Source organism: Berghia stephanieae, chromosome 1 (assembly GCF_034508935.2).
Source record: "Berghia stephanieae isolate SIO BIC M18660-M18661 chromosome 1, UCSD_Bste_1.3, whole genome shotgun sequence".
In the NCBI taxonomy this organism is placed as follows: domain Eukaryota; kingdom Metazoa; phylum Mollusca; class Gastropoda; order Nudibranchia; family Aeolidiidae; genus Berghia; species Berghia stephanieae.
This window is the reverse complement of record NC_088360.1, coordinates 35,803,809-35,831,308: the sequence shown is the minus strand read 5'-3', so window position 1 is coordinate 35,831,308 and position 27,500 is coordinate 35,803,809. Positions and strand designations below refer to the sequence as shown.

Below are 27,500 nucleotides of genomic sequence, written 5' to 3'. Positions count from 1 at the left end.
ATATTTCAGATGGGGAGCAGAGAGAACAGTGGAGGGTGACATCCTCAAGTATTGGGTACGTCAATTACAAATATTTCTGTTTGTTATTTGTATAATCTTATGATGATCCTCTCTCCAGTAGCAGAAAGGTTGAATTTTTTTTTTTTAATTCTTTCATATTTATCTTTTTTTTTATCCAAGCTTTGTATTTGTTACTTTTCTATGTGGCATTGATAACAAAAATTGTTACATAATTCTCTTCTAAAAACGTCACGCAACATTGTGACATTATGAAGAGTAAGGGTATGATAATGATGATGGTGTGATTGCAAATTTGCCCTCGAGTTTTTTTTTCCTGTATACAGCACTTAAAACACATGAGCATACTCAACCCGAACAGAAGTAATGTTCATTATTTTTTTTAAAGGTGCTTAATAAAAACATGAACTCTATGAAATGAAAATTTGTTTTTCCTGTGAGCTGGAAAGATATGAAACATTTAAGACGCATTGAGTGGTGTGTGAACTGTAAGAATAAGCATTTCTGTTTCTTTGTGTGTATATAAATTTCATCCGATGCATTCGTTTGTTTGTATGAAAATTAATGTATTTGTTTTTCTGAACATAGATTTGTGCCAACTCATGGGGTGTAGATTGGGGAGAAGACGGCTATTTCCGTATCTTGAGAGGCAGTGACGAGAGCAGGATAGAGAGATATGTGGTTGGAGTTTGGGGCAAAATCTCTGGAGATAAATTCCTTAGAACAGTCTTGTTGGAGAATAGAAGACGGAGGCTACGGTAGGTGTACGAGCAAAAGAGAATGAGTACCATAATATATATGGAGAAAAAAAAAATTTGTTACAGAAATCATGTGGTGTTCGTGATGCAATTAAATGATGGTGATCATGATGATGATGATAATGAGGAGGATGACAACAATAAGTATTTTAGAGATTAAGGTGATGGTGTGTAAAGGATGAGAAGGAATTTAGGAAGACATTTAGCCAATATTAATTAATCTCCATTTCCTCAGCGGTCAGAGGGCCAGACGCCAGTTGCGTCATTTGATAACGAGAAGACAAAGACGGCGCAGACATCTTCACCATCATCGTCACCGACATCAACTACAACTTAAGCAGCAACAAGAGCAGCATCGGCATCATCAAAAACAAAACAAGGCTCAGATCAAAAATCACAACAAAACACACAAGAAGAAGTCCAAGAAGCACAAGAAAGGGAAGAAAAAGAACAAGAAGAATAAGAGCAAAAAGAAGCACTACTCCCAGTTCTACAACAATGTCAATCTAGAAGGGTTAAAATCCTTCTTCCCTAGGTTTCGACATTAAATAATAAATAATAGGTAGATAACATGAAGCAATGTTGGCAAACGTCCGAGTTTTTATTACAGCTAATTTATTTGAATAATCAACTTAGTGCAAATGATGTATTCGGCCACTTTTTTGAGGTCGTCAACCAAATGGTGTGAATTAAAAATATTTTACTGTAAGAATGTTGTTCAAAATCAAGTACAAAAAGAAAGAAAAAAGTTAAATCTTTATTAAGGTTTTCTGTGTCTCTTCAATCACTAAAAATTAACATCTAGCATCAAAGACATAAATACTCATGTGCAGGTTCTAGCTAAAGTATGATATGGAACTTCTATAATTTTCCACTTCGTTCAATTTAACAAAGAAAAAACCCCAAAGAATCTGCCAATTAATTAAATCCATGATTGACTAACACCGGTGATAACCTAACGCTAACTTCTGCATTTGTTAACAAACGTTGTTGTATTATGTTATAATAATTATGTTCAACTCAGAGAATTTCAAAAGAAACTGTGTGATGATAACACCAGAAATAGAAATAGAGTGACTTGTAGAACTAAACAGTGCCCTATTCTCCCTCTCTTCAACAAATTATACAATTTCTATCAAACATAGCATACTTTGTCACATACAACAAACTTCTCTCTGCGTCCTGCCATGTACTCATTTCACCTATTCATTGTTCTCCCACAAATGAATTAACTATAGCCAAATCATATGAAAAGTTAAAGGATAGACTCAATCATACTGCCATAAAATAATAAACCTCTATGTTCATATTTGGCATGAAATAATCTCGTTCTCGTTCATTTTGATTATTTGAAAGAAAATTATTTTCTTGTTAATTTAGAAAAAAAAAAAATTCAAACAAATGTTATGAAATTCTGGGATTGTTCCATTAAACTAACCGATGTGCAGTCCAGAGAATGCATAGAAAAAATATGTGTCATGGACAGATCATTCCCATGTGTGGCTTTTTCCATTAAGTGGCCTTCAACTACATATCGGCTTTGACTTACTACGCCAAAAAGTAGCGCTAAATAAGAAAAAAAATGTGATCCACCTTGTAGTTATAATCTATTGTGTCACCTCGCTAGACATTTGCCAGCATAATCATTTTGGTCTGATCATACCTGCTTAACTCTGTTAAAATTGAGAGAGAAAGTTTTCATCACACAGTTTTTTCATTTGTCCTCTGTGTAAAGTTTGGGACTTTATCCCAAACCATTGATGGCCATATTCTTCTATTTCTCATGCTACTCCTACCACTACTTCTTTATTATGTCATATGAATGTGTTATTATTAAATGTATATATATATTTTTTTTAATTACGTCCATACTTGACTGTAATCATTAAGTTGCCTTAGTAGAAACTAGAGATGATGCATTAACATGTTTTTGATAGAGACTTCTTCCTTGTATCTGCAAAAGATCTGTTCTGTATTACTTAGAGATTGGTAATGAATGTATGCACTAGATTACTAATCAAATAAAAATTGGACAATAAAACGATTATTATAATAGGAATTGAGTTGCAAAAAATAGCAAATAAAGATTTTCAAAACATATGCAACAATTTATATCAAATTTCTAAATCGCATAAAACAAATAGAATTTGTGTTTTTTCCATATATTATATATTGATAAAAACCAAGGAATTACTAAAAGTGTGATGACTGTTTTGAAAATTTCACTGATATGGAAGGGGGAAACTGCAGACATTTACAATTTCCAAATTAATTCAGCTGTGTCAAAAGAAGTCGATGGTTTAAAAATAAGTGTATAAGATTTGTCATGACATCAATATCCCATTCATTCATTTCTCACACAAATAACAGTAATATATTCCACTGCCATTATTGTTTTGTTCCACAAAAACAATTTTCACAATATTTTATTATAAAATGCAATAATGTGTATCTTCATTATGAGATAACCGTCATCATGGATGTGTCCATGAGGCAAGCTTTTTAACCTGTAACATAACAAATGTGTGGGAAAGTAAATTCATTATTTTTTTGATTTGATATGTTCATGCATCAACATCGCTGTGTGTGAGAATTTAACAACGGCCAATGACCACTCATATTATCAGAGAGTGAAGACTAACTAGATTTCATGTGTATTTGTACAAAATGCAATGACTAAGCACATAGGACTTTTAAATAAATCTTCAAATGCATACATGTTAATATCATCTGTAAATGACAGTGCCCTTACAAATATATTTTAAGATATTTTTTTTACAAGTACTTATACTCAAATATTTTCCCGGTTTTCTCTTACCTCGTATACAATTTGAATTTAATAGATATATTAAATGTAATGCAATGGCAAAAACGTGAAGAGTCTGTTTTGTGTCTGTATGTATACATGAAAAAAATGATAAATACTTGAATACTTAATTATACACCTTGATAAACAGATAGATGTTCTGTAAATTGCGCCTTCCAATTTATTTCACAATATAATCACTCATGCTATTTTCCTGGTATGAAGAATTCTTTCTGAACCAGGTTGCACACTGTAGATTTTGCAGTAATCACGAGGGTCCGAGTCATAATCAATTAAAAAACAAATGAGCCTAATAAAATTTTACTCCAAAGCACATGCAACTAATAAGCAAGGCAGACAAAGCAGACATAGACGATATCATAATGTGGAATCACTCCTGTGAATCTCTGCGTCAGCTAGCCTTTGACAGAGACTAGTGAAGATCCCTCAGTGCTGTCCTACTTTCCAATGGGTGTAAAAAGCAGTAAAAAAGGACATGTTACTACAAATAGATGACCATGGCAAGAGAAGTTATGAACACCATCATACATGTAAAGACTAGATTATTTGCCCAATCAGTGAATAAACAACAATTTAAAACAATTGGTAGCAATTCTATGTAAACCACTACACTACTTGGCACTCAAGAAATCTTATTGTTTGACAATTGAGTTGCCCTCACAATAGTGTAGGTGTAAAAATCCCTTTTTTTTCAGTAAATAATTTAGTCAAAGGCAGAATTCAAAATCGCGATTTCAGTGAGGCTAAAGTGAAAGCACATTGATGGGAGATTTAAGGCACATGTACCTATTCCTTCAATTATTTTTAAATCAAAAGAACCCGGTGTAAAATAATGCCTTATATAAAACTCTAAAAAATTAGGAGATTCTTACCTATGCTCAGCTTATTTAAAAGAATATTTGGAACTGGATTCATAAAAAAATTACAATTCTTAAGTTGTAAGCTCTATTATTATTGATCAAGATTTGACTGTAGAAACTCATCATAGCACAGTTATTGCTACTGTAAAGGGTATTTTTATGTATGCTTGGTTTCCTATAGCTTCTTTAAATTATATCTTACAGTACAGTCATGCCCTTTCCTTAAATCAAAAAAGCCTGAAAGTTTTTCTCGTAAAGACCATATTACTTGAAAATATTTCGTACACAGCTTCTCTTCATCAAAGAGTATCACTCTTAATCTGTCATCTGCATTTTTTGCGGCCGCAAATATCAGGGCGATCCGCAAATTTTGGGGAAATTGGCAAATCGCGTGGCAAATTTGAGAAAAAAAAAAGAAGCGAAAACAAAATAACAAGGAAAAAAAAGTGCGAAACTTGAGAAATGTTGCAGCTTTGCCTGGGCCCAAACCAAGGGAAGCTACTCTCTACGGATAATGATCCTTTAAAATCTTTGTAACAACGCTATTCATAATGTAGCCTCCTTAAATGTAATAAATTGTCTTTTATATATTTTTTTTTGTATCGCGTGTTAATTTTTACTGAAATGTTTAGATCTCCTCGGCAAATTTTTTGGCAAATTTTGGTCTTTTTGGCAAATTTCTTGGCAAATTTTTGTGGCTTTTTTGGCAAATTTTAGGTCCCAATTTGGCAAAAAATGCAGATGACAGCTTAATTAATAGAAAAGTTTACCTTTTGTATACCCTTAACCGTTGGCCTTTAAAAAACCAACACTTTCATCTTTAAAAAACAACTCACCACCAATACCTATCAAGGCCAACCGGAAGATTTCAAAAAGGCAGTTTTCCAGCTTTAGCCGAAAAAAGGGCATCCCTGATCTTATATGTATGTCATTTTAAGCAATATTGCATTAGTATAGATTGACATGACGCATGATGTATATCAATGAGAAAGTTGTGTATTGTGTAGAGTGTTTGCAGTTCAAAAGTATCTTTGTGATATAATGTAATAACTAGTATAACTATGATTTATTGAGAGTTGAAATTATGACATTATAATATCCGGTGTTATACTCTTATAATTGCTGTTATATTTCTAACGAAAAAAAATATAATATATAATTGAGATTATTTTAATTTTGTATTGTATAGAATAAAAGATAACATTAAAACGTTATGGTCAATGTTCCTTATTTATAAAGATAGAATTAAATTATATATTTTAAAAGTGATGCTGATGTCATGTCTGAAAGATTCTCAGCATTTTAAGTTATGTAATTTTTTTCAAATTAATTAAAATCTTATATTACAAGACATCATATTTGGAGACCGAAAAGACCTTTTATTAAATAGTGGTGTTCCAAATGATGATACCCGTGGCAAAACTGAAATAACATTTAACTACTCACAAATAGCCAGTTTATAATTCAGATGATCAAGATGGTCTCTGACCCTTTGTCAGCCTAGAGAAGTGATTACATAGCTTGGTCTGTGAAATCTTGTGGAAAATATTTAGTGACTATTGTCCTATCCAAAAGAATGTGGAGAATTGCTTTAAGTGCGTTTATCATGTCATAAGCCAGGATAACTTCCGGCTCCATTGGCCTAATTACTTGATTGATTACTTGATCCAAAATGCATCAACTACAATTTTCAACACTTGAACATTCTCTCATCATTAGAAATAACCACTCCTCTCCATTTGCAGGCAAGATTTGTTTTGACTAATGGTCTCCACAAGATAGTTGACAGTAAAAACTTGATACACAATAAAAATCGATAAAAGATCGAACTCACAACTGTGTATAATCCAATGAGACTGAGATGGTAGGTTTGTTGTCAGACAGAAAGCCTACTTCAGCAGGGTTAGACATTATACAATACACATTTTGTGCATAATTCATTTGTAGAAGCTCAAATTCGTGTATTCCCTTTATTATTAGCGTCGTTATTATTATTATTATCATTATCACTATCATTATAAATCATTCTCTTCTGAAGTTATAAAAAGTGAAACAAATCAAACTTAATCCATAGATGGTAAAATAAATGTTATGCATTAGCAACAAAATCTATTTTGAATCCAACATCTTGATTTAAATTTATTTTTAAAATTTTCAAGTTAGGCTAGATTGCTTCTCTTCGCATATCTATCACTACACTGACATTGTAGAAAAAATGAATAAATTAAAAATAACAAATTTTAAAACATATTGAGTAGAATTACTAATTTCTGCATCACTTATCAATGGTATGAAGAATGCATCCTCACATTAAATATGCTTGGGTCTACTCATAAAGCATTTGCAAAGCTGATTACACTTCAACTTCAATACCTATCCTTGATAAAAGATCACAAATGTTCAACAGTACTTCACTTTGTTTTTTTTTAATGGATTTTAAAATGCTTGTGACACTTGAAGGTTATTTTGATTTCATAAAAAGAAAGATGAAGGAAAATTTATAAAATAACAGAATTGTTCTACAAACATCCAAGAGAAAGGTAGACCAAGTTTAAAAAGAGAACAGATCCAAGAGCAATCCATCTGTGTCTAGTTTGAGGCCACACCTACAAGTCCCAAAAAGACACTGACACAGGATCTCCCCAAGAATGGTGCTCAAATGTGGTTACACAGTGCATATCAATAATTGAAAGATACATAGGCTAAAGAGAAATGAGGGGGGTGGGGGGGGGGGGGGGGAATAAAATCTCACAAAAAGAGAAAACTATCTGTCTCCTGTTTTTTTTATAAGTGTTTTACGGCGCTTGCAACACATTTAGGTCATATCAGCGCCAGTAAAAAGGAAGAAAATTGGATAGTAAAAACATTCTAGATGTTCAATTAAAAGGACTTGACAAAAAAGGGGAATGGTACAAATAGGGAACAGATGTAGATTCCAAGAGCACACCATAAAAGTACTTAGTTTGAGATTACCTAAAAGTCTCACCCAGACACCAGCACAAGATCCCACTAAGAGGAATAAACTCAAATGTTTACAAATCACATGTTGAAATTTTTAAAAATAACAGTATATAACAGAGAGATGATTTACAAGGAAAAAAATATCATCTCTCAAAACTATAACTATACATTCGAATGTTTTCCTCCCAGCCATAAACTCAGGCCAGGGTCAGGACAAAACTAAGTAAACTCATTCCAAGACAAAGGCAGAAATCATGTTGGAAAACAGATACAGCTGTCATCTGCATTTTTTGCCAAATTGGGACCTAAAATTTGCCAAAAAAGCCACAAAAATTTGCCAAGAAATTTGCCAAAAAATTTGCCGAGGAGATCTAAACATTTCAGTAAAAATTAACACGCGATACAAAAAAAAATATATAAAAGACAATTTATTACATTTAAGGAGGCTACATTATGAATAGCGTTGTTACAAAGATTTTAAAGGATCATTATCCGTAGAGAGTAGCTTCCCTTGGTTTGGGCCCAGGCAAAGCTGCAACATTTCTCAAGTTTCGCACTTTTTTTTCCTTGTTATTTTGTTTTCGCTTCTTTTTTTTTCTCAAATTTGCCACGCGATTTGCCAATTTCCCCAAAATTTGCCACGATTTGCCAATTTTGGGAAATTTGCCAAAATTTGCGGATCGCCCTGATATTTGCGGCCGCAAATTGCCATTTGCGGCCGCAAAAAATGCAGATGACAGATACAGGGGGATAGAAGACACAGCAAGTACCTCCCTGTCCACTATGGGAGGTCGGGAACCCCACCCAGTGTCCCTACCAGCAAAAGACACCAGGCAGGAAACAGGTGAAATTAAATGGAAAAAAAAACACATGGAAAAGAAATATGATAAACAGGAATAGAAAAGATAGCAAGGGTGTGGACCAATGTTAATTGACATGCCGTCAAAAAATCTCTCCCTGTATTGCTGCCCCTAAAAATTCGCTTTTGGAATGTGAAGGGTTGGCAGGTCTGATACCGGTGAAATGAAATCAAAGGACAGGGTATGCAGAGAGATGAATTTGATCTTTAAAATTGCTTATGAATAAAAAGGGTCCACAAGTGTAAAAGATGACCCGATTGTAGATACTCTTGAGTTAACCACTGAGCCACTTGAATGTGTTGTTCGAAGAAAGCATATCAACCTTATTCAAGTTCATATGACTTAATTTAAATAATGAAGCAATAGTTTTGTTTATGATTGAAATTGGATTTTATTCATATCAACATTAACAACATTGCAATGGATGATGATATAAGGACAAAGAAAAGATTGGAATCAAACGAGTATTATTAAAGAAATCAGTGATGATTATGGCAATTTGTCAAAAAGGAGGAAAGTGTTTCAATCCATCTGTCAAACTCAAACCAAATTAATGGTACCATAAACATGTCGTATTATGGAATATATCACTACTTGTACATCCATTCTTACCATTAGAGATGTAAATATTTAATGAATTGTCCTTTCTTTAGATCAAGGGATCATGACTAATTTTTGTCAAAAAAAAGAGAAAAAGAGAGAAAGAGAGAGAGAGAGAGAGAGAGAGAGAGAGAAGAGAGAGAGAGAGAGAGAGAGAGAGAGAGAGAGAGAGAGAGAGAGAGAGAGAGAGAAGAGAGAGAGAGAGAGAGAGAGAGAGAGAGAGAGAGAGAGAGAGAGAGAGAGAGAGAGAGAGAGAGAGAGAGAGAGAGAGAGAGAGAGAGAGAGAGAGAGAGAGAGAGAGAGAGAGAGAGAGAGAGAGAGAGAGAGAGAGAGAGAGAGAGAGAGAGAGAGAGAGAGAGAGAGAGAGAGAGAGAGAGAGAGAGAGAGAGAGAGAGAGAGAGAGAGAGAGAGAGAGAGAGAGAGAGAGAGAGAGAGAGAGAGAGAGAGAGAGAGAGAGGAGAGAGAGAGAGAGAGAGAGAGAGAGAGAGAGAGAGAGAGAGAGAGAGAGAGAGAGAGAGAGAGAGAGAGAGAGAGAGAGAGAGAGAGAGAGAGAGAGAGAGAGAGAGAGAGAGAGAGAGAGAGAGAGAGAGAGAGAGAGGAGAGAGAGAGAGAGAGAGAGAGAGAGAGAGAGAGAGAGAGAGAAGAGAGAGGAGAGAGGAGAGAGAGAGAGAGAGAGGAGAGAGAGAGAGAGAGAGAGAGAGAGAGAGAGAGAGAGAGAGAGAGAGAGAGAGAGAGAGAGAGAGAGAGAGAGGCCAAATTTGCCAGACTCTTTTTGTTAATAAAAAGAAAGTAAGGATTTTTTAAAAAAAGAACTATAACTTATAAGCTTGTTGACTGTACAATCATGCTACAGCTACTTAGAAAAAAGAAAAAAAAGACCAATTTGCCCCATCCCTTTCAACCATCGACTCATCCATGACCTTCATTAATTTTGTATCACTTTTGAAATTTGGCACAAGACTGTCTAGCCTGATGTTATAAAATGTCATAAAAATTTATGCAACTGAGCATATTTATCAAAATATGATAGAAGACATAATAATGATTTTTTCCCAGGATCCACTACTTAGCGACCTGAGCAATATGTTTGCCACAAAAAATCAGTGGACAATTTCTGAGAAAATCCCCAAATCCCGAAATTCCAGGGAAGATCATCACTGGGAAATGTAAGAAACCATCCTGTACAAAAATCTCATAGGCACATTAACACTTCCTAATACAACGTCTCTCAACTACTAACTTTTTAAACGTTATCATGTACATTCCATTATGTGTAAACACATTCAAATTCATCTTTTACTACAAAGCACCATGTCCATTTTTGCAATAACACGTCAAGCTTCAGCAACAAGCTTTTTATTAATTTGAACACATTGGCACATCAAATCTGACGTCCTGAATCACAATGTATACTGTATAAAAGATGTCAACTTCTTAATTTCGTCAGGTCTCAACTTGATATCTCTGGAGAAAACAAAGTTTTATATCAATTGAACATAAACCATATAAGTAAAAGAGGGAAGATATTAAAACAGCATATAAAACAAATTATTGGAGAAATATTCTATCAATATAATCAGAAAGAATTAACATTTTGAAATCAACTTTGATCAGAAAAGAATAAATGTATTATTGTCAAACAGTCGATTAATGTTGTAACAAAATTGTTTATTGCTGCTTTCAGCCTGAAAAATTGATTTCATTTGCTAATAAACACTTTCAAATAAAAAACAAGCAGCACTGTAATATGCACATTTAAAATGCCTACTACACAGATAATTGGTGAAATCTTAATAAATAACTAAGGCAGGTGGCTATTTAAAATAGCTTATGAACTTATGGTTACAAATAAGTAAATACAGATACATCTGCCAATGCATAAGTCTAATTTGGAACACTCGGTGAATGTAATTTATTTTTACATAACAATAAAAACAGTAACTAACTTATATTTTAAAAACTGAAATTCGAACTGAAATAAAGTTATTTTGGAACTGTTATCTCTCAGTGAAGATATTATTTGAAAAGAAAGAAAAAAACAAAGCAAATGATTTTAAAAATTAACTTTAAACAAAAAGGAACAAACAAAAAAAAAACCCCACAAGAATGTTTCAAGACGAGACGGTCACTGGTAATGTGATGGATTAAAACAGATTTCTGGTAATAGATGCTATGAAAATCTGAGATTGCTTCAGACCTTAATAAGATCTGATTGAGAGTATGGTTTAAAGAAATCTTAATAAGCTGGCTACCATAAGTATTCTTTGGCTTGGAAAGATTCAAAGGAGACTTGATATGAGTTTCTTAGTTTAAGGAAACCTCTCGTATCAAATAAAATGAAAATGAAAAGGTAGTATCAGAATACGGTGTCTTCACAACTTACTCTAAATGTGATTTGTATGTATTGACCATACGGTACAGAGATGACTTGAGAACAGATTGCAGCTTATATCGGATGACACAATCTGTGGATGAGTGGACAGATCCATTGGATCTTCTTGGCGATGCACTTAGTTTGAAATGTTTCTCTATTGACTGGGGAACAAAGAAGAAAATTGTTAAATCAATCCTAGAACTCAAAATTTCATTGAGAAAGAATAAGAAGAGATGTGCAAATTTTGAAAAACAGTAAAGTGAATTTGAATTATTTTCATCCTTTTGAATTTAATTATTGCAATAATATTTATTTGACTTATTAGAACAAGTTTGTTTTTTTAAATCTTCTGAAAGACTGAGACATTTTGACCAATAAAATCAATCCTGTCTTAGATCTGTTAAATGTTTTCATCCCTGACTGGAGACATTTCTAGACTGGCCTATAGATTCATTATTCTCTCGGCATCAATATCAACTAAAAGAATTTATTCCTTTTTAGCCATAAAGTGATTGAGTATTGATAACCATACGGAGGGAAGAGAGAGAGAGAGAGAGAGAGAGAGAGAGAGAGAGAGAGAGAGAGAGAGAGAGAGAGAGAGAGAGAGAGAGAGAGAGAAGAAATTTAAAAGCAGCTTAAATTACTTCATGTAGTTCCAAAAGAGACATGAATATAATTGGTAGTGATGCTTGAACAATTCCATATCGGTCTTCTGTGTAAGCTCTCACTGTTATGTGGGACAAGCCTGGAATTAGAAGAATTGTAATCATTTTTATAACTTAACATTTCAAAATCCCTTTAAAGTTAAGAAAATAAAAATTGACATGATTATTATGTTAATAGGATTCAGTTCCTTGCATTTTTTCCATTGAAAAATAAAGCATACTCAGACACAGGGGAGATCATTTTTGATCACCCTGAATAATCAGATATTACATAGCAACATCCTTTAATTCTTTAGCTGCCGCGGTCGCTGTACGACGAGGAGTAAATGATTACCGATGTTGGGCCGATAAATAATTTATACGAGTGCGTGACGAACTGCTCGACTGCCATGTGACCCACTAATGGCTATCAATCCTTCTTATCGTGTACAGTGGCATGAAAACATATTTTTGAGAAGAATATTTTTTTTTTATGCTTATGCTTTGTTTACAATTTTACAATGGATCCAGACAGTGATGACAATGTTTATAGACATGATTCTGACCCGGGGGCTGATTTTTTTACTGAATGAGGGAATGGAAACTAAGATTTGAGATTGATGAATGCAGAAGTTGAATCAGAAAGTGGTTTAAGTGATGGTGAGGGGGCTCGAGGTGATGATTTGTGTAATCAAAACAGAAGGGGGCATGGCATGAATGCAACATGTGATAGTGATCAGTGGATTTGGAATGTTTTAACACATGGAGAGATATATAATCCTGCTAAATGGCTTATTTACTTAAGTGAGAGTTCAGGAGAATGAATATTGGATTCAGTGAAGAGGAAAGAAACAATACATGTAAAATATTTTAACTCTTTCTTTCCAGATGCTTTGCCAGAAAAAATTTCATATATACCTTTTCGCAACAACTCAAAGAGATAAAAAAACAAACACAGTAAATGAAAAGATATCAGAACGATTTTTTTTTTTCTGTACTCCATTTTCAAACACTAATCAACAATAAAAATCCATTTATATATGTCAAAGGGAATAAAAATACACAAAAAATTAATATTAATTAGGTTTCCAAGATGGCCTTACTTGCATATCTGATTATGTCACAAAGTATCTACATACATTCATATGCACCCATGAAAATTTGAGAAAGGTATGATGATTCATTTATTTTTAGTGATTTTTTCATGAGAGCACTGAATTTTAATTCATTTTGCCAAAAAGGCTTGGCAACTGGGATTTATTTTAGTGCCAGAATGCCTGTCAACTAAAGAGTTAAACTTATTGTTTATCCCGAAAATGCTGTGAGCACTTTGTGTTGAACTAATATTTAATGCTCAGGACTGAGCGGTGACCACATTGATCAAAAGTGACAATTTTAGAAAATGATCACATGTATCTACAGAATGATGTTACCAACATGCATTGTTATAATTGTAAATATCACAGTCATAACAGGTATATGCCCAACTAATCTGACAGAAACATTTTAAAGTAAAGATTGAGTGAATTTGAGTCAAGAATAAGTTCCTTGGCCAGCATTGTACCCATTTTGAGTCTGATAAAAAGTATATGATTAACACTTTTAACATAGGCAGTCCAAACTATATTTTTGAAAGATATGCTCATGGCAAAGAATCACATTCATATACACTGTGGTGGAAATTATGAAAATTCTTTCATAAACAAAACCAAACATTGATATCTCTTCCTTACTTTCAACAGCCCAAATCTGTTTTTGACAAGAGACAAATAGCTGTCGATTGCTGGAGTCCTGGCTTTGAGTTACCAGATGTGACAGGATGGGTAGAGATGACATGCGATTGCTTAACTGTAAAACACAATTTGTGGAGAAAAAAATTTATTTGATTTTTTTTAGAACAGCACATGGTTTTATAACATCACTGTACTCTTTTTCTGCCAAGAACATTTTTTTTAACCCTATTAAAATCTATTTAATTACCTAGGCCAGTTCAGTGTCACACATCATTTGACTAGCACTGTTTTTTCCTTCAGATAAATGCAAACAAAAGAAATAGGGGAGGGGAGCGGATGACTGACAATTAACTGAAGAAAGAAATAACAACAGAATAAATATCTAGAACAATGCATCTATATCATTGTTTAAATCTTTTACGATGAAAGGTCACTGCATTGTACTAAATATAAAAACAGTAAAATAAAAGTATTGTTAAGTTAGGATCCTTAAATCTTTTACCTGAGCCATAATACCAGGCTTTTCTGGCTCCTCCCTCACACTATGGAAATCTGTCAGAAAACAAAAGATAATAAATTCAGGCTCACAAGCATCACAAATTCTATTACTTCAGATGTTAACACTACTAAAATTTTCAATAAGTGTGGAAAAGCAGAATTCTTGTCGACTTGACTCTGACTTGGGTTAAAATTATATCTTAGTATGAGAAAAATTAGCAACAATGGAAATCTTTTGAATATAGCAGTATTTGGACTAGCTGTAATTACCTCTCATGAAGTAAGGCAATAAAGACAATATCTGTTATTCTTATCCACACATGTACAAGCCCTGAAATTTACAATCTCTTACATTCAAATGAAGTGTTAGCGCAGCCTCTCAAAAGCAAACTTTTCTTCATCGTTGTAAAAAAATAAAATAAAAAAAACTATGAAGTCATAAACTTACCAGGATTTCCTTCCCCTCGATATGTAAGAGAAGAATCCAACCTGTCTCCTGTAATAAATACAAACATTAAGTTAGGAATTGTGGTGATTCAGATGAAAATTAATGTAAATAATGTCATTCTACCTCTATCTGTTTTCTATCTATGTTGACACTTTTAGCTTACAGCCTTATCCATCCAAATTTGAGTTAAATACTGTGAGCACTACTTATCATCAATTTGTTAAGAGCAATAACTGCGCAATACAGTTAATTCTGATAAAAATTTAATGCAAAGGTCCAAAGCAATATAGAAATTTGTTTTAACCTCATGCACAACAAAATGTGTAAGATTAAGTTACAGCATGTCCATCCTGTGATTTCATAAAAACATAATTATTTGGTTCACCAAACTGCACTTTAATTTTTAAAATACTGATACTTTCAGTGTGCGTGTAGTCTGAACTCACTGATAGTAGTCACCTGGCCCATAAGAGAAGAAAAAAATAAATAATAATAATAGGTACTCTATCCAGGAATAGACTATTACAGACTATGAGCTCTACTTTATAAGAGTCAAAAAAATATATTTGTACCAGGCATTGAATATCAATGAGTTATATTCTCATTCAAACTCAATAAACTGATCAAGTTACATTTAATTCATCATGCCCTGCATAAAAACCAGCATACCAGCAGACCCGTATGTCATGTGTCCATTTCCATTCGCCGCCCAATTCCTGTGACTGCTATGGTGGCTTATGGGAACTTTAGACATGATAGACCAGTTTTCTTCTTTGACCTGATTGGCCAGTTCCTGAATGGCTGACAGAGCCGATTGACTGACTGACATCCAAATTTTGGGATGACCACCAGGCTGGCTTAAACTCAACAATTCTTGCAAACGTGGAGATACAAATTTCCCAAGGCAGGCCAGATCATAGAATGCCAAATGCTGTAAAGAAGGAAAATAAATCAGAGCAAAATAACCTTACCAACAATAAACAAGAACAAAAAAACAAAAACTTCATACTTAAGATATAACACTTCTGAAGACTCTCACATTTTATTTTCATCTACCCTACATCCAAGCATCTGCATTTCCTTAATCATTATGCAATATCAAAGTTAAAAAAACATGTGGCTAAGATGAAAGTATTGTAGATTTTTGTTAACAATCCATAATATAATAATCAATCAAAAATGTTAAAATTTTTACTTGTAAAAGAGGAGAATATGAACAAACAAGGGCATCGGGCAACGTCTTTTCATCGGATTGTTCCATTACAGTGGTAACTGGGAATTCAAGTTGCTGTCATGGAAAAAAATGAAAAAAATAATTGTTATGACAATCCTTTAAAATTTGATAAGGATGTAAAATGTATGATACAGTCATAGTATTCATGAATAGAGGACATCTGAATACTTCGCAAAGTTTAAATAGCCTTCTTAAGTATATATATATAATCCCTTTAGGTCTTATAATCGCTTTGAATCAAGATTTATGATTAAATATTCAGCTGCCTGTAAATGTGGACAAAACAAGTTTCAAACAAAAATAAATTTAACAAATTCAAAAAGAACATTCTATTTTACAATGAACCTTATGTTCATGAAAAAAAGTAGTAAAAAAAGTAGTCATTTAGAGCCAAGGAGCCTGAGTTTACCTCGGTTTGGAAGATTCTTGTGAGGGCCAATGTGAAAGATAGGACAAAAGTCAAAACAAAAGAGACCAAGTACGACTTCCATAGCAGAGAAAGATTCATCAAGCCAATCAGGGAATCCAAGGGATACAAATCAGTACTGAAATTGGATTTGATGAAGAAATATTGTACACCAGAAAACCCACATCTTCGAGGAAAACCTAATCAATGACATTGACATTTATGTTATCTCTGCAACACATCCACTGAAAGTGCAGCTATGTGGTCTAGTGGTATGACACTCGCTTTCGGATCGGAAGGTCCTAGGTTCGAGCCTTGCGCTCGGCGCATAGTTGAGTCCTTGGAAAAGGCTTTATTCACATTCTCTCACCGTACTCAGGTGTAAAATGAGTACCTGGCCGTAAACAGCGTTGTCTTTGTCTGAAAAATTGTAATATCACCTAACAGGCGTTATGTCCCATCCTACATGTTAAATGTTGCTGTTGACCAGGGACCCCTTGTAAAGCGCTTTGAGCACATTTAGTGGATATTGCGCTATATAAAAGTTCAATTTTTTTTTTAAAGTGTAAAAACCACTTGAAGAAACATGCATGCAAATAAATATATAAATAGCTCCCCTGTGATCAATCGTACCACCACACAAAACTATGTGTAACATTTAACGTTTATCGTCTGATTGAGAAAATCTAGTGAGAAAAATCACTCTCCTAGTGGTAAAAAAAAAGAAAAAAAAAGAACAGAGTAACATCAACTTCATTCAGGGCGGGAGGGAGAGAGGGTGAGGGAGAGAGAGAGAGAGAGAGAGAGAGAGAGAGAGAGAGAGAGAGAGAGAGAGAGAGAGAGAGAGAGAGAGAGAGAGAGAGAGAGACAGAGAGAGAAGATAATGCTGTATACATGAATTAATGAAAGAGAATAGGTCCAAATTAATGTTTTTGTTATGCATTTAGGTAAAATACTTACATCTACCCATGAATTCATGAATACACAAAACTCAGGGTTCCCACACTTTTTTTTTAAATTCAAGGTTTTTTAAGGTTATTTTCATGGATTTCAAAGTTGGGCGCCGTTTTTCCGTAGAGCTTACCAATAAAGTCCAAGGTATTCTCTGGGAGATGAATTGAGTCCTCATATTGCCTAATGCCTATCAAAGATACATTGTCATTGTCCATTGCCAACCGCCCACAACACCCATACGCTTAATGATGCAAAATTCTAAGTTTCACAGAAAAGAAATTTAACAACATTAAAACAATATGTACAAAAAAAAAAATCCACCCAAAATTATCTCAATGTCAATCAGTCAAGGATTTGCATGTCTCCTAAATATCGAGTGATTTTTTGTATGATATCCTTTGCCTTTTCCTCAGCATATTTGCCTTAGCAAAAGAGTGAAATCCATTAACTTTTCTGCTGCCTCAGATGCCTCTTCAAGTTGCTTTTAAAAAAATGCATTCTTCGTTTCCAAGAGCTTTCGTCTCTTTTTCAATTCCTGAATATCATCATCCATGATCTTCCTTTTCAAAGCTTTCTTCACTTGTTCCTCTTCTTTCATTTTCTCTTCAAGGTGATTAAAGTACTTTATTCTATCTTGCAGGGCTGATAACATCAGATCTTTGTCAACCTGAGGCCTCAAACAAAATTGATGTGATCCTTTATCACAAAAATAAATTTCCCGGTTTTTCAAATATTTTTTTGAACAAAATACACATGTTTTTCCCGGTTTTCAAGACTTTGATAAATAAAATCTAAATTCCCGGTTTTACTCAGGTTTCCTGAAAACCTGAAAACTATATGTGACCTGAAATGTTTATGGTCTGATTTATTTATTTTAGTGAGAGCTAAACCCTCAAGTTGACTTCATTCCTTTCATTTATGCTATGTGTTTATGTAAAATATTCACAACTCCACCAGCCAGATATAACATACCAACACACAAAACTATGTGTAACCTTGAAAGTCTGATTGATAGAATTTTGTGAGTACCAAACACCAAAATGGCTGTCTAAACACTATTACAAAGAGCTGAGGGACGTCAATTTTTTCCCTTCTGCATTGACAGGAGGAGAGAGTGGACAGAGTGAGTAAAGGTCTTGGTAAATTTATAATCCTTGTTAAATGCCAACTTATCAAAACACTATATTCACTGTTGTGCTTTACCTTTTGAAGGATGTATGTATCTGTGTATTTTGATTTAGTAAATTTTTTTTGTGAAACTGCATATTGAATCATAGCATCGTAAATCTTAGGTATCAAATAAAATTTATTTAAAAATTTTATAGGGTCATTGTAAAATTAACCTAAATCACAAAAATCTTGATGTCTTGCATCAGAAAGATAAATATGTTAACGAACTGGCTAATTTTCATAGCAGATATTAGTCTGGTATTTCCTGTAGTCGACACACACACACACACACACACACACACAGTAGATTTCCTCTGTCTTTTATTAATATAGATAGATGTCACGGTTAAATCAAATTTGAGAGATATAATTATTAAGGATAGAAAATAGAGAAAGACAGGATGCCCCAATAGTAAGGAGACTAGAAAAATAATTTTCTACTATCAAGGACAGAATACTAAATTTCTCATCATTTACTGACCACTCTAACTGATAAAAACTTACTCATCACTTATTCCAAAAGAGGTACAGATCCAAGTTCGAGGTACAGAACCTTGAAAATAATTCACAAAAACAAAAAATAAATAAATTCTTTTAGATGTTATTTAGACTGATTTGGTCTAAAAGGGCTGAAGGGATGGGGAAATATAAAAAACAAATAATAAAGAAACAATCGTTATGAAAGACCTTCCTAACACAATCAGTTTTATGCATTTTACAAGATTTTAAAAGAAAGGAAACAGAAATAAAAATTTATCTTAACAAAAGTCATAAATTCAAAAATGACAAAAGTCTGTTTATGAAAGTATTTTATCATGAATAAAGTATATAATTGTCAATGAACAACTTATACTTTAAAGCGTGTTGGTATAAATATATTCCCACATTCAGAACTGCTGCCAAATTGGAAAAAATCATTTGGAGGATAAAATGACATTAATTTCAAGGATGTTTCATTGACAACCGAATTTCACCAATTTACGTAAAAAATATGTCTATATATGACTATTACTCGCTGGCAACTGTTGTCCTGATATTAATGTCAAAATCGTGCATTCTGCCATCACTGTATCCTAGATCATTTAGACTTCATAGCATAATTAGTTTTTTTATACATCAATATGAGAATCCACATTTTATGTATATGTACATGAGTATTTACTCTATTTTAACCCTTCCATCGAAACAGTCCCACTTCCATGATAAAGTCATATGATTCCATGTATCTGTAATTCATAGTTTATTTTCGGAAATTTCAAAGAAGTTCTATGACAGTTGGCAGCTCTGTTAATTGGTCACTAATTTTAAGAGTAATCTTACCAAACAAGAAGTAAAGAATGTAGTAATACTTGATGACGTGCAAGGTCTGCCAGGCAATTCTTTCTGCCATTGTTCTCATTTCACTCCGTACTTGAAACACTTTCCGTCTCTGATTTAAAAAATGAATAATAAACGAAATATGATCAATGATGTATTACATAAAACTGGCCCTAAGAGCATATGAATTGTTTGAAATTAATAGAATTGAGAGCAAATATGAAGGTAAGTATATATTTGAAAAAGTGAACTCTAAAAGTAAAATGAGAGTAACCTTATTCTATTTTTTAAACAAGTCCCACAGAGCAAATCATAAATACTTCCTCTCTATGATCATTTGTTGACATCTTAACGCACAACTGTTAAAATACAGCATTATGTTTGTACTAAGTAAGAATTGCAGTTGTGAAAGTTCATGCCATTCCCCCCCCCCCTCCCCCCGTTGAATCATTATTCTCTAAAACATACAACTCAACAGACAAATTGGCAATCTAGAAGAGTGAGAGTTTAGCATTTTAATTTAAATCAGCACATCCGTATGAATTCAGAAGCCTAAAAAATGAAAAACAATGATTACCTGAATGCAGGGGAAGCTGAGATAAAAATCTTGTCTAATGAAAAATTGACAATAGTAGCAGAAACCTGTAAACATTCCACAACTGATGATAAAGAGAGAGCTCTCATTGAGGACTGTTTTTTCGCTGTAAAAAAAAAAAGAAAAAAACAATTAACATTTTCTGAGCAATATAAAATTATCATTGTGGTAAATAAAAAAGATCTGAGATAAAATTAAATCCAAGTGAAAATAAAGGAGAATTGTTATGATCCCTCACAGTTAAGAACTAACTGAATGGTGTAATATTCTGCCTCAAGATATGAAATGGATAAAAAAGAATTGCTCTTATAAGAAAAATGTTGAAATACAAAACTGTATGACATGGAAATGTCGCTCTATTTCTATCAATGACCTGCTGCAGGAATAAATGAAGCAATAGTGGAGCACATAGAGCATGGTGAAATGTTCACAATCTCTCAGAAGGCTGAAAAAAAAGCACAAAATAATAACCATTATATGTACAAAATATACTTGTAGTCTCAATATAATTTTCTATTCCCACATTCAGAACTGCCAACTTGAAAAAAATCCTTTGGAGGATAAACTGACATTAAATTCAGTGATGTTTCATTGACAACTGAATATCACCAATTTATGTTAAAAATATGACTATACTCACTGGGAACTGTTGTCCTTATATAAACGTCAAAATCGTGCATTCTGCCATCACTGTATCCTAGATCAATTAGACTTTATAGCATAATTCGTTTTTTTTTTATACATCAATATGAGAACTGCCCCCCCCCCCCCCCCCCCCCCCCCCCCCAGTTTTCACAATAACCCATGAAACGTGTAAGCCAAATGGCAACTCAAGACCTGTCATTGGTAGCATTAGGAATATCTAAAAACAAGGCATGATTCCATGCCTTGGAAGTAAAGTTAAAGATACTTTAAAGCTTACTATTCCTGAGTGCTGACAAAGTCAGTGAGGTCAGATCCAGTGAAGCTGGTAACACTCCAGGCACAAAGGGCACCATTCAGTAGACAAATCACCAGCAAAGGCAGGCGTGACCAACGGAATAGACTCAATATGCTGGACAGATGGGATGTACTGATTTCTTGCTTCACTGAAAAGGAATATATAAATCACTCTGTAATTGCCGTATAAATATTGCCATTTTTGGGGGCAGGGGACACTTAAAAGTAAAATTGATATTTTGTATGATACCCTTTAATAATGGTGATAATAATAATAATAATAATAATAATAATAATAATAATAATAATAATAATAATAATAATAATATTAATAATTTGTATTTGGGCTAATCAAATGTCACATTGGCAAAGAAAAGAAAATCATACATGTTACAATAACAATTCCAAAAATCAGAAAAGGGCTAAATATTAATTTGTTTCAATGATCCATTTAAATAATTTATTCATAAATTCATTTCACCTAAGAAGGATTCAAGAGGTGTAATCTACCATCTGACTATCTAATCGAACTGAATTCCAGACATTTGGACCGGCATGAGAAAATGCCCTTTGACATAATATATTCACTACATTGAAATTAAAATGAGTAATGTCATATCATTGTCCAAAAAAAATAAAGGAGACAGTTTGGGTTGTTATTTTTAAATGCCAGAAGGCAACTATAATAAGACCATGTCAACCTGTAAGGTAGGGTAGAGAGAACCAAGTCACAGTGATCACTGCAATTTTGAATGTCATCAGAGTGAAGAGGAAACGGATGGACAGCAATCCAGCCAGAGCACCTGATTAAAAAAGGTGGAAAACATGATTGCATTAAAATAATATTTTCATTTACAGGCAACAATCTCACTGTTCACATTTTCAAAACAATTCAGTCATTACAATTCATTTTGCTAGTTATGACCAAATAATAATAATAATAATAATAATAAATAATAATAAAATAATAATAATAATAATAATAATAATAATAATAATAATAATAATAATAAATAAATAAATAAGTTGACTGAATTTTTTTTTTCAACTTGGTGATTTGAAACGGAAGATCTACCAAGTTTCTAATAAAATTTCAGTTAGGAATTACCAACATGACAATTACAATTGAATTATTGTTAAAACTACCCTTGTGACATTCAAGTAACAAAAACATAAATTTTGAGCTGAAACAAAAAACATTTAATTGTAAATTGTAAATCTTCAACTTTGCAGAAATACATTTTGTTCTATTTCATTACTATGAGGGAATTACTGTGACGTCTTTCATTGTGCCCTATCAACAACAAAATTTTCACCTTTTTATTTTAACTTTTTAAAAAGACAGCAATTTTTTTTTTTAACATATGCATGCAACATAAACGCTGTTATTTGTCTAACAACTTATTACCTGAGATCCAAAGAAGAGGACTTGCCAGTGAAATGCTCAAAAGTAATGACATCAAGAAAATGAGAAATGGTAAACAAATGACAGACCACAATGTTGCAGCCAAACTACGCCAGTAGAACACCTGAAAGAGAAATATTTGTGTTGATTTTACTTTGTCTTAAGATTTTACTTTAGACAAGCATCATTTTTGACAATCAACGGTAATATAATTTCAAAAAAGAACTAAAATTTGTAAATGAGCATGTCTTTTCTCTCTCCCCCCCCCCCCCCCCCCCCCTCTCTCTCAATACTATTTAGTCAAATCTTTCATTTTATTAATGTGAATCAAAGAAGAATTAATTACCAATGATTTTGAATTTAATTTCAGTAGGGTGTGTGGGAATGTGTTTATTGTTGTGTGTTTCAATTTGTTCAAGTGTGTTGATGTTGTGAATTGTTTTCATGTTGGGTAACCTGTTTGAAGTCCCTGTGAGTTCCATTCACTGTTTTGTGTTATTTCTGTCTCTGAGTTTGTGATGTCACTATTGGGTACAAAAATGATCTTCCTTTCTCCTTGCAAGCTCTTACTACTACTAGTACGATATTCATTACTTGGTCTATTACTATTAATTGATAATCTAGTCAAGTGTTGACTTTGTTTTAATTACCAGATGAACATAACCGGACTATTCACTAGATGCCTTGATGCATGGCATTTTTTAACCATCCATATATGCATATGGCATGGAGAACGCACACTTTGGTGGAGACTTTTTATTCTTTACTTTACCTTCGTGAACCAGATGGAGAAATCCGTTCACGACAGGTGTTTTTTTTTCGCAAGAAAAAACACGAGTTTCCTGGTGAGGAAGCTAGCAGTAGCAACTAGTAGCAGGATCTACTTGATGGACACCGAACCAGCTGAGGAAGTGGAAAGAGGTCCGCTCTGGCTCTGCCATGTGTACTGTCCCAGTATGTTTAAATTTACGCTGTGATTATCCCCAGACACCTGTCTGGGGATAATAAAAATTCGTTATCCCCAGACACCTGTCTGGGGATAACGAATTTTCATTATCCCCAGACGCATATTTGAAACTCCGCTCTTTTAAACAATAATCCACATTCCAGAATATGGAATGTTTCCAGATGCACATAGAAATAAGGAAAGTTAATAAAATATCTATAAAAACATAAAATTAACCAACATTAAAATCAGTTGTTACTAGTTACTACATATACACAATATGCGTCGACTTCGAAGTGGGTGTCATGGCCGAATGGTTTAGTCGTCTGCCCTGGAAGTTTGACCAGAATCGACGTTGTGGGTTCGAATCCTGGTAACGTCACTTTTTTTTTTTTTTTAAAATTCCGTCTTCTTTTTACAGAACGTTGAAAGGGATAAATGTCCCATCCATCCTCCCTCCACCTCTTTTTTTTTTTTTTTTATTAAACTCTGTGCAGCTAAAAGGAGTAAAATGAAAGGTGGCCTAACCCACTGAGCTGTCTATCCACACCGCTATCGGAATATCTTAAATTCATATATGAGCTAAACATATTTCCACCATTTTTTCTTCCTTGTTTTGGTAGTTATTTTCATCTCTGATTCGAATAAAAATATGTTGTTGGATCTAGTTTTGTGGACATGTGATACTAAATTGTAATGTCTTGTGCGAAGAAGACAGGAAAATAACAGTAGTCGGTTTTGGGCTTTGGGGCGAACAACACCATGGCCTAGGAATTCGTCCGCGAAATAAAAAAATAGTTCCCGGTCATCCCCAAAATTGTGGCCAGAATGAGCAAATTATAGAAACAAGAGATGATCAATAAAGTTAACAGATAAGTAGGCAGTGAAATTTAAATGGTTGGTGGACTATGAACAGATTTGATGATTAACAACTTTCTTCCTGGTTGAAAATAAAAAGTCGAATTGCCAGTTTGACGGTTTCAGATCAAAGTAACAAAAGAAATTTCATTGATCCATTTGCTTTAAAATAATTTTTTAAAAAGAGCTGGATTTGACATTTGATCACTATTTACTTTCATCTTGTGTTAAATATCACTTGATATATATATATCAACTGTTTTGGGACACAACCACTAGTATTTTTTTCCAGAATATTTGGTATTTTTCACGCCTAGTTTGGCATTTTGCATAAAATCTTTCTGCTCACTTGCTACATGCGTCTGGGGATAACCAATTTTTGTTATCCCCAGACAGGTGTCTGGGAATAATGACAGCCTTAAATTTAAATTTAAATAAGAAGAAGCGTCCAGAAAGTAGACACCCAACTTCGCAAGTTAATCACTAGACTCATATTCATATGCCTATGCTATTGACTTACGGCCTATGGCCATATATTAATATTATTGAATTATTTAATAAGAGTGAAGAGTTGAGTTGAAGAAGTGAATTTGAAAATGACGCTTGTCAGGCGTGTCAAGAAAGAAGTAAGACTAAGAGTAAGAGTAAGTTAGTAAGAGAGGCCCTGTTTTGATTTGGCAGAATCCAGATTACCAAGAAAAATAACAAGGAATGTGGGATAACCCCTATTACTATTAATGAGTCTTATTTGATCTCACCAGTGACATGATAAGATGACATTATTTAGACAATGAAAATGAGAATATTAGAATAAGATTAGACAAGAAAGACTGACAAGACATCTATCTAGCCGGTGGCACACAGACTCACTTATGAATTATGGCACATTCTAAGACATAAGCATACATATAATGACCGTGTATAATACCTCCTTCGTATACCAAATATACACTGGTGATGCCATGTTTTCCTGTGATTGTTTTTAGTTCCTTTCTCAACAGTTATAATTATAAAATCGTAGGAGAATCCTCAAAATTCCACTTTAAAACTTTCCCATGGTCGGCGCCATTGCTTGTTAAAGTTAAAAAACGTGAATTTTTCGTTTCGCTTTCTTCTTCCAGAGAGCGGAGATAATATTCTACGCTCTCTGCTTCTTCTTCTTCTTCTTCTTCTTCTCAGTGTGAACTAATAATAGAGAACTTCCAAGCTTCTTCTTCTTCTTCGAATTAACTGATTTGACTCATTCATACTTGTTTTAGTCTACAACTGTGTTCATCCAAATGTGTAGCATACATCGTGAACTAACACTAACAGTATGTGAGAGCTCGATGGTAGCACAGCAACAAAGTATGATTGATAATCGTTAGCGACTTATTAGACGAGGAAATGATGAATGGTGACAAAGAGGGATAACCAAATAACAGAACTAAGAAAGATAAGATATACCAAATGTTGTGTTTGAGAAACTTTTATAAAAAAGTGCGATAGCGTGAAAGCCACTGTGGGCAATTATTAAAGATAACAACAACTAGATAACGGTTTTTTAAATGCAATTTTAAACTCTTCATTCGTATAGTTTTCTCTTATCATAGTTCTCATCGTGACATTTGTTGTTGTTAGAACCAACGTGAACTAATAGAGAACTTCATGTTAGAGCACATAAAATATAAATCTCATTTTATTATTGTTGTCATCATTATTTGAGCCAATAAAAGGCTGGGTCATCAGTTCTGCAATACAAGTCGGTAATAACCAGCGTGATTGGTAATAACACAACAAATAAGTGCACGTCGGTAATAACCATGGAGCTCTTACATACTGTCTGTTCACCTAGGTAATAACCAATCGTGAACTAGAGAACTTCATGGTAATAACACAACGAATGCAGGACTCAGTCCGTGTTATTTTTACATATTTTTTTTTTCAATCGTTCAAATTACCAGGGGATGCAAATAGTGATGTATAAGTTATATATGATGTTTTTAATGATTACTACCCTTAGCAACCCATTCTAAAGTGCGGCTATGTGGTCTTGTGGTATGACACTCGCTTTCGAATCGGAATGTCCTGGATTCGAGCCTCGCTCGGCGCACAGTTGAGTCCTTGGAAAAGGCTCTTTACTCACTTTCTCTCACCGTACTCAGGTGTAAAATGAGTACCTGGCCGTTAACAGCGTCGTCTCTGTCCGAAAAAAATTGTAATATCGCCTAACAGTCGTCATGTCCCGTCCTAAATGTTAAATGTTGCTGTTGGCCAGAGACCCCTTATAAAGCGCTTTGAACACTTTTAGTGGATATTGCGCTATATAAAAGCTAAATTCTTTTTTAAAGTGCGTTGGGGACAATCAGATAACTCTGATACAACCAATGTTATCGCAAAGATATTAATAAATTATATATTTAACGAACTGATTTTCACTACCCAGAGGAGTTTGTTATAAACATTACCATTACCTTTGTAAACTCATAGCCTTCATCATCATCCATCGTGGCTTGTGCTCTTGAGCACGTTGCCGGTCAGCTGTCTCCACAAATCACGATCCTCTGCTGTGCGCATGAAATCTGTGTTGCTTTTTACGTCACATTTGGCCATTCTTAGGTTATTTACATAAGTCATTCTTTGTCTTTCTCTAGCTCTCTTTCCTTCGATCATAGCCTTACACTGATCAAAAGATCACGTCACAATACAAAGTGACGACCATCAAAAGAAAGTGAATAGTGAGTTGTTTTCAATATTTCAAACAATTGGATCAGTTGTTTCCTTGAGTGCCACAAACAACAACTCACGTTCACCATGTACATATTGACGTGTTTGTTTAGATTTTTTTTTTTAAATAGGAAATGTCGGGCTATAACGAAGGCTGCGGTCAAGCTATAAGTTTACTAAGACAATGGTCTGAACCAGTGACATTCCCCTTCTACATATAAGACAAGAATATTCTTTTCTCGTTTCCCACAGAAAGACGACGAAAGTTAAGAAAAACTGTTCAATACGTACCACTAATACATGTCTTGGTGTGTTGATTATTGGAGTTTGGAGTTCAGAGGAACTGAAAATTAGTTTTGGAGGGATCAGACTTTACTTTCAGTTTCAGC

The 27,500-nt window shown here is 33.8% G+C and overlaps 2 protein-coding genes across 3 annotated transcripts in view; one reads left to right on the top strand and one right to left on the bottom strand.

Annotated features, from left to right (window-relative positions):
* The window catches only part of LOC144973175 (putative peptidase C1-like protein F26E4.3), an 84,913-nt gene extending 81,259 nt beyond the window's left edge, over positions 1-3,654 (top strand). Inside the window, exons 10-12 of one of the 2 annotated variants that reach the window (XM_078915304.1) lie at positions 10-55; positions 607-776; positions 1,012-3,654. In XM_078915304.1, coding sequence (XP_078771430.1) covers positions 10-55; positions 607-776; positions 1,012-1,324 — 529 coding nt within the window. In that variant the 3' untranslated portion in view covers positions 1,325-3,654. The remainder of the gene's footprint in view (positions 1-9; positions 56-606; positions 777-1,011) is intronic. The other variant, XM_078915313.1, reaches the window with a different exon arrangement.
* Positions 3,655-9,823: 6,169 nt separating this feature from the next.
* LOC144973167 (nucleoporin NDC1-like) lies at positions 9,824-25,724 on the bottom strand. The gene is made up of 16 exons (XM_078915291.1): positions 25,334-25,724; positions 22,605-22,725; positions 21,898-21,999; positions 21,180-21,345; positions 20,240-20,363; positions 19,666-19,774; positions 18,850-18,898; positions 16,225-16,360; positions 15,777-15,869; positions 15,251-15,512; positions 14,582-14,629; positions 14,138-14,187; positions 13,636-13,750; positions 11,903-12,003; positions 11,268-11,419; positions 9,824-10,348 (listed from the first exon to the last, which is right to left on the bottom strand). Exons 1-16 carry the CDS (start codon positions 25,367-25,369, stop codon positions 10,285-10,287), a joined length of 1,728 nt encoding a protein of 575 aa, XP_078771417.1. The 5' UTR covers positions 25,370-25,724; the 3' UTR covers positions 9,824-10,284.
* Between the last annotated feature and the right edge of the window lie 1,776 nt (positions 25,725-27,500).